Genomic DNA, 15,631 nt, shown 5'->3' with positions numbered 1-15,631 from the left:
TTTATGCTGTCTTTTGGAAGTTTTTCTTTTTTGAAAATGAGCCCCATAGTGTTTGTACCAGAGGAGTGCATGCTTTAATATAGAAGACTGTGTATAATATTATGCATACAACAGCTTCTTGAAAAACTGAATCATCTTTCCATAGAATTTTTGATATTCATGCTTGAGAGGTAAGCAGAATAAAAATTGAAATTTCAGAGGGCTTGTCCTTGAGGCAGGAGTGTGACTGCTAATCATATTGTTGATGACTCTAGTTGTGTTCTCTATTAAACACTAACACAGAATGGAAAACAAAAACTCAGTACTGTATTTGAGTGCTTTAAATAAGCATCTTCCCCCAACCATAATCTGTATTAAAGCCTGAATAAGTGTCAGAACTTTAAAACAATTGTGGTAGTGTGTTTTTTTAGCTCACTTAAGTCTATAAAAACAAATTAAAGGTGTTACTTCATTGAACTAAATAATTGCAAACTTAGCCACAGTTTAACAGACATATTGAATTCATACAGTAACAAGACATCAGATGCAACTTATTTGTTAATCTTTATTTCTTAAAATGATGTGCACCTATGATAAAAGCAAATTTACAAGCAGATTCCCATTTGCACTAAGAATTTGCATTGCTGTATGTAGGTTAATGGCATTGCCTTCCATCCTGTCCATGGGACTCTTGCCACTGTAGGATCTGATGGGCGATTCAGCTTCTGGGATAAAGATGCACGAACAAAACTAAAAACATCTGAACAGCTGGATCAGCCAATCTCCGCCTGCTCCTTCAACCACAATGGCAATATATTTGCATATTCCTCCAGCTACGATTGGTCAAAGGCAAGAGAAATATTCAATTCTTTCAAACTTAAAGGAATATTGTCCTCTTGACACTTTTGCATGTGCTATGGCAGATGGTAATTTATCTGATTGTGAAAAGTCAAGCTTGGATAAATTAAAGCTGATGCAGGTCTTGGAATTCTTTTTTGTAGAATTTAATAGTAAATCAATGATGGTGCAGTGCCTTTCTATTAATGAATTTTCTTTCTGTTTATAGGGTCATGAATTCTATAATTCACAAAAGAAAAACTATATTTTTCTTCGTAATGCAGCAGAAGAATTAAAGCCCAGAAATAAGAAGTAGTGAGTATAGTTCCTCTTTAGTGTTCCAGAATCATCACTTTGGATCACTGACTTGGCAATATGACGGAATTTGCTGCACTCTGTTTTGATTTTGCCCCTGATCTGGTGCTGAGCGCACAAAGCATTCAGTGATGGCCAGTATATTCTGCTGATCTACTTTCTAGGATAAGCATAAAAGCATGGACAATGGACAGTTTCCCTGGGGATGGACTCAGGAATTTCACAAAGATGGGCTAGGTGGGGTTTTACCCAGGTTGAACATTTTTAAAGAGATGATGGTTCGCTGATATCTTTTGCATCTCATAGTGAGAGGCTCTCCATGCAACAGGGGGATATCACTTTGCTTATATTCAAGTGGCTCATTATAGTAAGTCTAATAAGTTACTTGTCATTAGATTGTAAGGGTCTAACTGTTTATGGTATGGTGGTATATAAAAATAAAGTTATTATTATTATTACAGACTCGTATAGGTGCCCAGTTGGATGAGTTACTGGGGAAGACCGTTTAAATCAAGGTCAGATCTCCTGTTTATCATAAAGCTCTGTAACATAGTAGATGACAGCAGATAAAGACCCAAATGGTCCATCCAGTCTGCCCAACCTGATTCAATTTAAAGTTTTAAATTTTTTCTTAGCTATTTCTGGGCAAGAATCCAAAGCTCTACCCAGTACTTTGCTTGGGTTCCAACTGCCGAAATCTCTGTTAAAACCTACTCCAGCCCATCTATACCCTCCTAACCACTGAAGCCCTCCCCAGCCCATCCCCCACCAAACGGCCATACACAGACACAGACCATGCAAGTCTGCCCAGTTCAATATTTAATATTATTTTCCGATTCTAGATCCTCTGTGTTCATCCCACGCTTCTTTGAACTCAGTCACAGTTTTACTCTCCACCACCTCTCTTGGGTACTAAATTGTTCCCCCAAAGGACTTTGATCTACTTCTAAGTCATAGGGAAATACAGTTGATTTGGGTTTAAGTGTTCACACTGTCAATATTAGGGCCCTGCTTAACCAGATCCCTAAGGCTGTTCATGGAAGAGACCTTCAAGAATATCAGTTTACAACTTTGCTTAGGTCTTACTGCTCTCAGACACAGGCAGTTAGGGTGGGAATGGTCTAATCTTCTGTATAACAAAAGAAGAGGCACAGGTGATGTCAAAACCAACCTCCAGTTACATATACTTTATTGAAAATTAGTCCAAAGTCCAAATACAAGTCCTTGAAAACAGTTTGAATATGGTCCTGACTAGGATCCAAGTTTTGGCGACTACGTCGCTTTCCTCAGGAGACTACAAGGAGCTTGTAATGCTCTGCAAATTTTTCACAGTAACGCTCTGGTGTCTCTGCTCAGGTTTAATCATGTTCTTAGCAGTATCAACCAGATTCTACATGCACTTTCCAGTACTACCCATGAGCGCATTCTTTTGGACATGCCTCTACAATGCATACCCATTGTTTTCCTGTTTCTGCCTTCTTTTCAGACCAACGGAGGTCTTCTTCCACTATGCCATCAATGCTGGCTCTCATGTCTATTATCACATAATCTCTTTAAGTGATATAAGAGGGTTTCCTGTTTTGCTTCAACATGGTCCTCCACTCTACTCTTCTGTAGCTTCTTTTTCAATTCTGTTTCTCCTCTTCCTTCAAGAACTGAAGCTTTCCAACCACCTGCTGTAGAACTGGTGAGACAACCCCCCCCTCCCAAATAAACAGGAGCATGAACATTGCCTTGAAAGCAGAAACCAAGAGTTCTACTCCAACTATTTCTTCCTTATTCTGAAGGATTTGGAGGAATGGAAGTGGCTGTAGGGGAGGAGGAGGCCACTTATACATCCTAATCAGGATAAGAACATAAGAATAGCCTTATTGGGTCAAACTAATGGTCCATCAAGCCTAGTAGCCCGTTCTCACGGTGGCCTATCCAGGTCACTAGTACCTGGCCAAAACCCAAGGCAGCAATATTCCATGCTACCAATACAGGGCAAGCAGTGGACACACTATGGACTTTTCCTCCAGGAACTTGTCCAAACCTTTCTTAAAACCAGCTACGCTATCCGCTTTTACCACATCCTCTGGCAACATGTTCCAGAGCTTAACTATTCTCTGAGTGAAATAAAATTTCCTCCTATTGGTTTTAAGAGTATTTCCCTGTAACTTTATTGAGTGTCCCCTAGTCTGTAATTTTTGACAGAGTGAAAAATTGATCCACTTGTACTCGTTCTACTCCACTCAGGATTTTGTAGACTTCAATCATATCTCCCCTCAGCCGTCTCTTTTCCAAGCTGAAGATCCCTAACCGTTTTAGTCTTTCCTCATACGAGAGGAGTTCCATCCCCTTTACTATCTTGGTCGCTCTTCTTTGAACTTTTTCTAGTGCCACTTGAGATAAAGAGACCAGAATTGAACGCAATACTCCAAATGAAGTTGCACCATGAAGCGATACAGGGGCATTATGACATTCTTAGTCTTATTAACCATCCCATTTTTAATAATTCCCAGCATCCTGTTTGCTTTTTTGGCCGCCGCCACCACACATTGGGCGGAAGGTTTCATCATATTGTCAACAATGACACCCAGATCCTTTTCTTGGGCGCTAACCCCCAAGGTGACCTTGACAGCAGTATACCTCTTCCCATCTGGTCTATATATGTACTCACTAGACCTCTTACAGGCATTTGCCTATACCTTCATATGCAACTGCAGCTTCCTTACTTCTCATCTCATAATGCTATTTTGACTAGGTTTTTTTGTTCAGAATTTTTACTAACTAATTTTTTCCGTTGTGGTAGCAACAACACTTCCTTTCACGGCTACAAAGTTTTCTTTCTTGAGATGCTTACCTAATAGGAGTCTCATCTCCTCAAATACTTTAGCTCCCAAAGCGATAATATTTTTAATGGAACTTCCAAGATTAGTACTGAAATCTCTCAATGATTCTCATTATAATTCCCTTCCAGACTCGGGCTAAAACTACACCAACTGGTGTCTACTATTCGTATAACCCATTTTCATGCTTTTACCTCTGCAATGGATACTGCTCTTGCAGTGGTCTCGGGTTATAAAGATGTGTTCTATTATGTATCTTCCACATACTGCTCTCACACAAAATTCATCAATGTATGTGTACGAGTCTCCTCCATAGTCTGGGACTTCTCCTTGCACGCAGTGAGTAATTGGCACTTCTCTTTCAGAGTTCCAGCTTATCTGCCTCTTCCAGGTTTTCTTTTTTGGACTTTTGCATTTGTTGTACTGTATTATATCACCACACAATGATATCTGCAGTCTCTTCTACTGTGTCATGAGACCACGCATAGCAGGCAGTGAACGATCTGGCCCTACTTCTCTCTCGTGTCTATTTCTACAAGCTCAGTACTTTTTTTCCACTACACTAGTGGACTTTCCATTCCACCGCTTGGCATCGGATCCTCTCCCCTTGGGAAATTCCTCCTACAAATCTATTTGAGTCTCCTAACGATTTCACATTGCTTCAATTCTCCACATTATTTTCCTCATATCTAGTGAAGGCAGAAAGTTACTCCAGAGGTTGTTAACCCTATCTAAGTGTTCACTTCCATGGGCACAAACCCAACTTGTGGCTTCAACTACTTTTTCCACCCTCTAGTCATGAGGTTGTTCCTCACACTCGACTGACAACTAACCACCATCATTCTTCCACCATTTTGATGGCCCTGGCAGACTTGTTTTTTTGTTTCTACTTTAACAGTTTGACACAAAAAACCCTTTTTAAAAGAAAAAAATTTCAACCAAAAAGAGAAACATATATTTATTTTCCAGTTCCAGTTTACGCAGAACCGAGATCTTCTGTTTCATAAAGCCTTCACTCTCTTACGTCCAACAGCCAGAAGGACTTCCCCTTCTCTGTCCATTTTCTACTATCATACCTAGTACTGGAGGCCATCCAGTAATTGATGTTTTTGCTTCCATTAGTTTTGTTTCACTTCCTAGTGTAATCCCTCACCAGTTGTCTCTAGATTCCTAAGCACTCTCTTTGTAGTTGCCTCCCTGCTATTCCAACTAACTTCACCAATCTCCATAGACAATACCCCGATCAATGAGGTTACTTCTATCAAAATCTTGGGCATAATCATCGATAGTAAACTAAGCTTTCAGAAACAAATTGGGGCAGTAGTCAGAAATTGTTTTTATAAACTTCAAATGATCAGGTCCTTAGCCAGTTTACTTGAGCCTTCCTCCCTAAACATATTAATCCATTCACTCGTAATCTCCAAAATTGATTACTGCAATTCCCTCTACGAAGGGCTACTACAAAAAGAAATTAGGCGTCTTCAATTGATCCAGAATACAGCCATTAAAATCATTACCAATTCAAAAAATATGACCACGTTACCCCTCTACAAAAAAAAGCCCATTGGCTTCCCGTCCCTCACAGAATCATTTATAAGCTTGCCCTACTCACTTTCAAATAAACAAAGAACAAATTGATGCAACATGAATTCTTTGCAAGACCTCAAACACCCAAAACACTACTTAGATTTTATTCGTGTCCTTACTGGGGTAATGTGTTCATCATCGGTCTTGTCTCGGCTCAAGTTATTACTCACAATATCAAAATCAACAGCTGGTGTATTGTATATAAAAAAACATTAAAGAAGAGCACTTAATTTTTGTTGTTTTGAACAAATTGTTATTTTCCACATTTTCTTTGGATTACCCTACTCACTTTCAAAACATAAAACCAGAGAACCGGCTTTCGTCAATAAAATGCTCATTCCTCATATCTCGCCCAGAGTTCTTAGATCTACAGCCCAACATTTATTCTTTGTCCCCTCACTTAAGACAATCAGCACGCGCCATTCAACAATATTTTCAGTAACCGCCCCCCTCGCATGGAACTCTCTGCCCCATCATGTCAGAGAGGAAATAAACATGGATAAATTCAAGGGGGCTTTGAAATGTTTTTTATTCATAAGAACATAAGAAATGCCCTCACCGAATCAGACCTTTGGTCCATCCAGTCCGGTGACCCGCACACTCGGAGACCAATCTAGGTGTTCCTTGATGGAGACCTAGGTGTTCCCTTATGATGACCATATTTAGCCGTATCCCTCAATGTGATTTGCAAGGAGGTGTGCATCCAACTTGCACTTGAATCCCATAATGGAGGTTTCCATCACAACCTCCTCCGGGAGAGCATTCCAAACGTCCACCACTCGCTGTGTGAAACAGAACTTCCTGACATTCGTCCTGGGCCTGTCGCCCCTCAATTTCAGCCCTTGCCCTCTTGTCCAAGTCTCATTTGACAACGTGAATAACGATGCTTTTGAGCACTGACATTAACCCTCCTCTTGCCTTCAAAGAAACACCACCTTTGAAGAATCTCCCCACCTCCTTGTTATTCCCCTTTTCGTTCTTCTTGATTTTATTGTAGTTCAACCCTTTTTCCTCTCGTTTTTCTTAGTCTGTCTTTGTAATTTTTAACCTTGCATTACCATTTTATATTGTAAATCGCTTTGCATTCAAGATAGGCGATTAATCAAATATTTATTCAACTTGAAACTTTGGGCTCCTTTTACGAAGGTGCGCTAGCATTTTTAGCGCACGCAGGATTTTAGCGCGCGCTAAACCCATGCTATGCTTCTAGAACTAACGCCAGCTCTATGCTGGCGTTAAGGTCTAGCGCACGTGGCAATTCAGCGCACGCTATTCCGTGCATTAAAGCCCTAACGCACCTTTGTAAAAGGAGCCCTTTATGTTGTCAAGCTTAGTGCTCATGGCTCTCAGAACAGCTATCTGACTCCATATCTCAGCAGAACCTGAGGTTAGATTTTTTTTGGATCACACTTCAACCCCTATCAGTTCCTCCAATACTTCCTTTCAGCCATAACCCTCTCCCTGAGCAGCATCCATTTGATTCTACAATAATGGACGCATTCAGGTATTCCAACCCTATGCTCAAGCCTTCTCCAGCAGGTTGTGCTCTCCAACTGGTCTTATCTTCGCTGATCTTTTTTCCAGCCACACCTCTGCTCTTTTTGACTTTCATTACCTGTCTTGGAAAGTACCACTTCTCCTATTTGAGTCGGTGAACCTAGAGCACTGATCTTTATTCACCTTGCAGGAAAGCTACCAGAGCTCTCAGGGTAATCCCTAGGGGAATACTGCTGGCAACGTTCTGTAAGCCCAGTCAGCCCGTTCCCTATCATACAACGACCTAAGCCATGCAGGGCTTCACATAACCTGTTGTTTCCTTTTCTTCCTTACACATCCCACATTCCAGAACCCAAATAGACATTATACCTGGGTCTTCATAACATCTTGCTCTCCTGTGTTCGGATTTGGCTACTACTATGAGGTTGGGATACATTTACCAACCTCAATCGGTGATGGCTTTACTGGATTACAGTATTTGCTTTTTGCTCTTATTGAGAACATTGTGTACCATTTATTTCCCCCATTACTCTCTACATACTCATATAAGATGGTATATCCAAGTTCATTAAGTGGTACTGCACCATTTATTCTTTACTTAGAGGCCAACTCTCCCTCCATCCCTTTCAGTTAAGCTAGGGAGTCCCAACTGTGAGATTATGCTGCCTGCTTGTCCTGGGATAAAGCACAGTTACCTGTAACAGGTGTTATCCAGGAACAGCAGGCAGATATTCTCACAGCCCACCCACCTCCCCTAGTTGACTTCGTCACTTAGGCATAGAACCGATGACCTCGCGAGCTGGTGTCAGGTAGGAAGGCACTCACACATGTGTGGTGCAGTCAGTCTCGAAGCTTTGCTAAAAGCTTAAAGTGACTGTCCGTTCCGGGCTCCATGGATGACATCACACATCTGTGAGAATATCTGCCTACTGTCCCTGGATAACACCTGTTACAGGTAAGTTAACTCTGCTTTACTGGGGGAAAAGTTTAATCTTCAAATGGGAGCCAAACAGTTTAACAGTTAGTTTACTGAAACTTGCTGTGCCAATTAAAGGAGGTGTTGAAAGAAAAAGGAGAGGGAAACTTCACTGGCTCACAGGCCTGGCAAAATGATGGATGTTTTGACGCAGTTAGGCTTTCAGTGCATAGACCATCCATCTGCGGATGGGCAGACTGGATGGGCCATTTGGCCTTTATCTGCCGTCATGTTTCTATGTAAGTGAGTAAGAAATCTAAAAAGAGAGCTGTAAGTGAAATCAGGTCATTGTCGATTGTTTTTTCTAGCTAAAAGAGAAAATAAAAGAATCCCAACTCTGCATATACTAAGGTAACTCATATTTGTTCCCTTTCAGAGCCGACTGCTTGTTCAGCCTGTTCATTATTTGTGAAACTCTGGAGTCAGCATGAGTAAAGATTGTCTTCATGTATAAATAAATGTATGTACACACTTTATGGTCTCTTCAAAAAAATTTTCATTAAAAAAATGTTTTGTAGACAATATTAATGCACGCTGTACTTTATTTCATATTGTGTGAGTTGATTATGTTGAAGTTATATCCCTTTGCCGCAGTTGCATCAGCTGATTCTACTAAGATCCCACTTTTCAGCCTCCATATGGTCCCCCTTTCTTTGTTGCCTCTGTGTTTTTTGTGTGGGATGTGGATGCTGAAGCTGCTGTTTTAGTTTGGACAATGTTCACTGTAATATTCCAGACAGACTAATAATCCCTACAACAGGAGTCTCTGAAAGGTCACAGGACCATGAAACATGACCACAGAAAATGCTCTTGTGCATGACACTGAGAAAGAAATCCAGGCATAAGAGCACATTTTATTTTTCCATTCACCTTTATGCTGCTCTGTTAAACACACAAAAACAAGTGAGTGCATTTTGACAAAGAAAAAATAGCCCTGGATTTGAAAGTCAGCACTCTTAACTGGCAGTATTCACAGAGAATTAAGAGGAGTTTAATTTCCTGGAAGACACTGATTTCATCCTATGAGAAGTAAAAGCTCAGTGGAACACCTCAGAAATTTATTTCTGAGCTGGTGCATGCTCATGATTCTGTTGTCCAGCAGATTGAATATTTTTGCATAATCTAAACTCTTTACTTTGTATCTTCTATAATAAAACGCTAGGCATGCATGCGCACTCTCACCTGCGTGATCCGTGATCCATAGGTCTGTGGCTAACACTCCCTCTCTTGCAAACCGCAAGGTGAGGTGCGGTTTTGCCGGCTCTGGCTCCCTTTCCCTTCACGGTGTAAGTTCAAGTTCCGTCTCCCTTACACTTTACTGCCAAAGTTTATTTTAAAGTTCACAGCGGCGGCTCCTCTCAAAGAATGCCGAGGACCCGAGGAGCCCAGCAACTTTCCTTCCCAGCTCTTTGCGCTGACCCCGCCACGCGTTGTCGGAGGCATTTTTCCTGGTGGGGCCATGCCCTCCTCCCCGCTCCGGGCTGCTAAAGTTTGCTCCGAGGATCAGCAGCGTTCATGGCTGGGGGGAGGAGGAGCGAGCAGCGCCGGAGGGAGGGCATGTAAAAACAAACAAACAAACAAACCCCATATTTTCTAGCTCCTGGCGATTCCAGCAGCTTATGCAGCAGTCTTCACACACTACTTCGGGCCCTTCTACTGCCCTGATTTGCTCTGCCGCGTCTCTGATGATGTCATCAGGGACGCAGCAGAGCAAATCAGGGCAGTAGAAGGGCCCGAAGCAGCGTGTGAAGACTGCTGCATACGCTGCTGGAATCGCCAGGTTCGTAGTCGGGACCGCGGGAAGGGGGGGCGGTAAGGGACTAAGGGAGCCGGACAGACCGCGGGAAGGGAAAGGGGGGGTAGAGGAAACGCTACTGCTGCTCCACAGGGAAGTGGTGTGGGGGGGAGGGAAATGGAGGGGGAGGGAATGCTGCTTTGGCTGCTGCACAGGGAAGTGGTGGGAGAGAAATGCTGCTGCATAGGAGGCAGGGAGAGAGACAGATAGCTAGAAAGACAGACAGACAGACAGTGGGAGGAAGGGAGATAGAAGGTAAAGAAGAATGACACAGGGGCAGGAAGATACAAAGAAAGACAGACAGACAAAGGGGGCCAGGGACAGAGAGAGACAGAAAGAAAGACAGCGGGAGGGAGAGAGAGACAGAAATAAAGACAGACAAGACATATATTCTAACACCCATTAATGTAACGGGCTAAAATACTAGTCTTATGATAATTGTATGTTTTACTGTAGGAAGTTGTTAAGCAGGGGCCCGGCTGCCGTTTCCCTGTGTATATACAATGCCAATTAATTTGACAGCTTTTGATGAATAGAAACAGAACTCCCTTTTACTGTTTACATACACACTGAGGCAGTATACCAAATAAGGCATTTGTGCATGGTGAATTTACATAGCACAGCCCCTGAAGGAACTCTGCAGCCATGAAGTGGAAGACGATTGCTGGAACCTGGGACCATATAATTCATATAAAGAGTATGCAGACTGCTAGGGAGGGACTTGTACTTCACAACTGAATGCATGAAAAAGCATGGAGCATACATACTCTCTTTGGAAGGTCTGTATGCTGCTTTCACAAAATAACTATCCTGCTAGAAGTTTAGAAGGGAGTGCGCTGTCGTTGATTTTTTTTGTGTGTGTGCGTTTTATTTTTTCCTTTTTTTAAATCTTGGTTGACATCTGTTCTCCTGCACTATAGCTGCAGAAAATATTGCAACATGCAGCACCTTTAAGAGTGGTGCTCTGTCTTTGTGGAAGACATTTAGGTTAGTTTTATTTAACTTCTCACAACTTGACTAAAAGGAATGAACTTTCCAAATGCAAAGCAGAACTTTTAAGCTAGCAGAAGCATTATTAAGGGAATAATTATTACCTCTAGGAGCCATTCTTAGTAAGACTGCTGTTCTGTAAAGCCACCAAGCTAACCTGTGGTTCCCTAGTCCTTCCCTCTCTAAGAAAAGGAATCCCAACATACCTTCCCATCACAATTCCCTTCTCACACACACCGAGCAGTTCAACGTAAACCCTGCCATTTCATAACTTATTCATGTTGCCTTGTGTGAAATTTGACTAATTCGGGAAAGTCCAGCTGCACAAAGCATGCCGTACTGCTTGATTACAGGTGTGATATTTGCATACAGACAAAGCAAGAACAGAACTTCGGTTAATGAGCAACCACTGTAAAACATTTAAACAAAAATGCAGCCGATTTGTAGCCGGTGTTCTAGACGGACACGAAGATAAAGATTAGCCCGCCTGTGGCCAGGTTCACAGTGTGAGGTTGCTACATCAGCACGGTCTCTTAACAGTTACACTTCACTGGGGCCTGATGTCTGAACAAAACAAAAACAGATCGCTGACTGCCCAAAACAGGGGATTATGTTACTCCTAGGACAAAAAAAAGAATGATTGCAACTGACTGTCACGTTACTCTTGAATTATTTTCTGCAGTGAATCTCTTTATGAGCCTTGAATTAGTTTGAGGAGCGAATGCACATTTTTCTGAAAAATGTATACTATTTGTGAGGTCTGAAAATACTGCAACAGCAGGGTTGTACGGGAATAAAAATTACGTCGGTGTTAAGATGTTGATGGGACCTGGTTTAGACCAGAATGGTCTAGTGAGCGTTCTAGGGTGGTACTTCATTATTTCGCTTCTGTGCTGAAAACTAAACTAAACTATTTTCATTCACACGTTGGCAGATTTTAACTCAATTATTACTGTTACTCATTTCTATAGCACTATTAGCTCTCTACGAGAGCAGGGACTGTACAGTGCTGCGTCAGACCAACAGTCTTTTCAAGACAGACAAACAAACACTGAGGGAGTATCATTTATTATAGAAATGATTTAAACAACATGGCTATTAAATAGATAAATAAGGGCTGGATTCATCAAACTCAGAAAGGTTGGCTTTTAAACCTGGATTTGAATAGGGCCAGAGATGGACATGGCTTACTGACTTGGGAACTCCATTACAACCATATAACAATTGAATTGGCAGTGTCCGCCTGCTTCTTTGTAGCTCCAGCTCAGTTGGAGCTAGGGCTGGGATCTTGGAGTCTTCATTTGAAATTACCCAGGAATTTTTCCCCACCACCTGCAGCATATCTCGCTTGATCATTGCAGTGACTGTCCTGGGTTGGGGCCCTTGCACCAAGGTTCCTTTTGGAGCTATGAAACTGACTTCCGATTCAAGTCACCCTTAAGGAATGAACACAGCTCCCTCCACACCCCTAATATGGGTGTAAATGATGCCTCCACAGTAATCTCTACCAGTGCCGGGGTTGACACACCTGACAGAGTTCAAGCTGTGGTCCTTCCATTGGCAGGAGACAAAGTGTCTCATTAGATTGCCTTTTAGCTCAATGTGTGATGAATTTAGGGTAACATCCAGATCTATAATTTATAGGTACTGTTTTGATGAAAATTAATTCTGCAGAATATCGAGGAAAATCCATGCTTGTTATACCTGTCTTGTTTACAAAATTGCTGGGGAAGATGATTACAAGAACTCCTCTAGAGCTGACATACCAAAGGAGATCAGACTTAAGAACATAAGAATAGCCTTACTGGGTCAGCCCAATAAGCCCAGTAGCCCGTTCTCAAGGTGGCCAATCCAGATCACTAGTACATGGCCAAAACCCAAGGAGTAGCAACATTCCATTATCTCAGAGTAAGCAATATTCCAGAACCCCAAATAGTAATAGCATTTCACGCAGAATCTCCAAAGAGTAGCAAGATTCTAGAATCCCAAAGAGTAGCAACATTCCATGCTGCCGATCCAGGGCAAGCAGTGGCTTGCACTCATTTTCTCAGTGGTCATTTGCGGATGCGAAAGCTGGACACTACGGAAACAAGACAGAAAGAAGATTAACTTGAGCTGGAGAAGGATTTTATGCATGCCTTGGCCTGCCAAAAATAACAAATCAATTCTGGAAGAGATCAAACCAGCTGTGTCACTCGAAACTCAAATGCTGAAGTTATGACTTTCTTATTTTGGTCACACTGTCAGAAGAGAAAGATGATTGGAGAAGATTGAAGGAACCACGAAAAGAGGGCGACCTGCAATTAGATGGTTGGACATGTTGAAAACAAGCATGGGGATGATGCTGGAGGACCTTACCAAACTAGCACAAAACCGATCTCTTTTTAGATCTGTAATTCATCAAGTTTCTAGGACTCAAGTACAAGTCGATGACACCTAACTAACTTACTCAGTTTTCTAGTCAACCCTACTTTGAAGGGCTTGAGCTGTATCTTAGTTTCATGTTTAATATTTTCCAATAAAATTATCATTAGAATTTGATGTGTGCTTAAAGTGAAATGATCCCATCAGAGCTCTGAAATATTTATTTTATTGAAAACATTTGTGGCTCGCACTATCTACTATTCTAGGTGAGGTATAGAAGATTAAAGGACCAGGTAAATTCAGGACCTGGTTTTGTTCACCTTATGGGGATTTTAACCAACCCTTTGCTTTGTCTTCAAGACAAAGTGCTAGTTCTGTTTCCTAAAACTGAAACACCAGGCAGGTTTCATTTTGTCATAGTTGTGTAGCCAGAAAGCCTACAATCTTTTTCCTATGTCTACTCTACCCAATAAAATTCATGTCTTATGTCATCTGGCTATGCTTAGCATTCTCTTAAATTAAGGTAAAATGCCCAGCTGTTCTCTACAGCCCACTCTGATGGATGATCTCTAAGAAACAGGTGGACATTCTGTAGCGCCCCCTAGCTTCAGTGCTGCTCCATTCCAATGCAAAAGCCAAAATAGCTTCTGGTCACAGCGGTCGAGAGTAAGTTGTTCTCCCCTGAGAAAGAACACACTTCCACTAATGCACTCTACGGATGCCCTAAAACCTATGTTGATATCCCAGATGTGGAATCTGCGGACAGTGAACAAAAGGAAACAGCACAAACTTTTTAATAATAACTTTATTATTTTATACCGCCATAACCAAAAGTTCTAGGCAGTTTACACTAAAAAGAGCAGGACAATCAGCAAAATACAGTAAAAAATACAAATATTTGTAAAATAAAATTTCAATAATAAAACTCTCATTAAGTAATAAACTTATCGAACAAAGTGGTCTTAATTTCCAAAAACAGCAATAGGATAACATAGCTTGCTGAATACATTTACCTAACCAAGATTGTTGCCTACCAGCTTGAAATGCTAGGATCCTATCTAAGAAAGTCTTATATCTATACCCATTAATTTTTGGATAAGCAAATAAGAAGTTTCTAGTTTCTCTTGATGGTTTATGCAACATAAAATGAGGAAAAAGGTAAGCTGGAGACACATACAGGAAAATTTGAATAATACTCTTGCCTCCAAAGGCAGCCAATGAAGTAAACGATAATATGGTCGTTCTTTTTTTAAACCAAAAATCAATCAACCAGCTCATTAAAACAATTTTTTTTCTTAATTGCACTGGAATTTCAAAGCTCTGTAACATCCAATGCAGATAAAGCGCTTTCAGATTAAAATAAGTTTTTAAAAAATGGTTAAAATACTTTAAAAGTCTAGTTAAGAACAAAAACTTTTTCAGTAATACACCATTTTAAAACATTTGCAATTAAACTCAGATATGCCTAGATCTTTGGACAGTACGGACTATACTATAAATAAATAACCGGCTACATGTTTAACATACAAGCAAATGCACTCTATTTGTAAAAGAAATAATGGGAGGGCAGGAATTTCCTGTTTTCTATTTTACTATTCTATTGTTTTCTAGGAGCTCAAATAGTAGGACTGTTTCCAGATCAGGACATGCTGGGTCTTGTTTTGGTCACAGAACCTTCCAGGGCTTTCCACGGGTGGTTGACCTTCAAACTTGAAATGTGAGCATGAAAATCTACCAGAAGCGGCCCTGGATATAGTGAACTTTAGGTAGCTATCTTATATTCGGGTTATGACTCAATGGTTATTGTGTAATAATATCAACAGAGTTACATTCTGCCCATGATGTTTATAGCTCATTTTGCACTTGGCATTTTTAATAGTAAAAGAAGCAAAGGCTTTGACATGCTGAGCAGCCCCTTCTACCAAAGTGTCAAACATCCCCCATCTATAAATGGTAAGTGCTATTTTAAAGCAGACTTGTTCAATACTACCGATGGATTGTCCCAGTAAATTACTTTCAAATTGTACATAATTGCAATTAGAGAATGACATGGGGACAAATTTGTCTCCATCACCGCAGGAACTTAATTTCCCTGTCCCGTCCCTGTGAGTTTTGTCGCTGTCCCTTTCCTTGTCCCAGTCCTGTAAGATGTGCTTTAACCGCACAAGCCTTGAACACTTATGATTTTAAAGTGTTCGAGGCTTGTGCAGATGAGGACAGAGCTTAGGCAATGGTGGAATGAAGCATTATGACATCACAATCTGAGCTCTTGAATGTTGCTACTTATGATTTAAGTGTTTGAGGCTTGTGCAGATGAGGACGGAGCTTAGACATTGGTGGAATGAGGCATTATGACATCACAATCTGAGCTCTAGAATGTTGCTACTTATGATTTTAAAGTGTTTGACTCTTGTACAGATGAGGAATGGGGCAGGGAAAGGGACAGCGAAAAACTCGTGG

The 15,631-nt window shown here is 41.1% G+C and overlaps 1 protein-coding gene across 3 annotated transcripts in view; it reads left to right on the top strand.

The window, feature by feature from the left end:
• Nucleotides 1-8,540, top strand: part of RAE1 (ribonucleic acid export 1) — a 47,072-nt gene extending 38,532 nt beyond the window's left edge. For 2 of the 3 annotated variants that reach the window (XM_033963723.1, XM_033963724.1), the window contains 3 exons: nucleotides 634-828; nucleotides 1,046-1,131; nucleotides 8,399-8,540. In XM_033963723.1, coding sequence (XP_033819614.1) covers nucleotides 634-828; nucleotides 1,046-1,131; nucleotide 8,399 — 282 coding nt within the window. In that variant the 3' untranslated portion in view covers nucleotides 8,400-8,540. Of the gene's footprint in view, nucleotides 1-633; nucleotides 829-1,045; nucleotides 1,133-8,398 lie in introns of those variants that run through there. The other variant, XM_033963725.1, reaches the window with a different exon arrangement.
• The last annotated feature ends 7,091 nt before the right edge of the window (nucleotides 8,541-15,631 follow it).

Source organism: Geotrypetes seraphini, chromosome 11, assembly GCF_902459505.1.
Source record: "Geotrypetes seraphini chromosome 11, aGeoSer1.1, whole genome shotgun sequence".
Lineage (NCBI taxonomy): Eukaryota > Metazoa > Chordata > Amphibia > Gymnophiona > Dermophiidae > Geotrypetes > Geotrypetes seraphini.
Note: the sequence above shows the minus strand (reverse complement) of the source record. Positions and strands in the feature narration are given on the sequence as shown.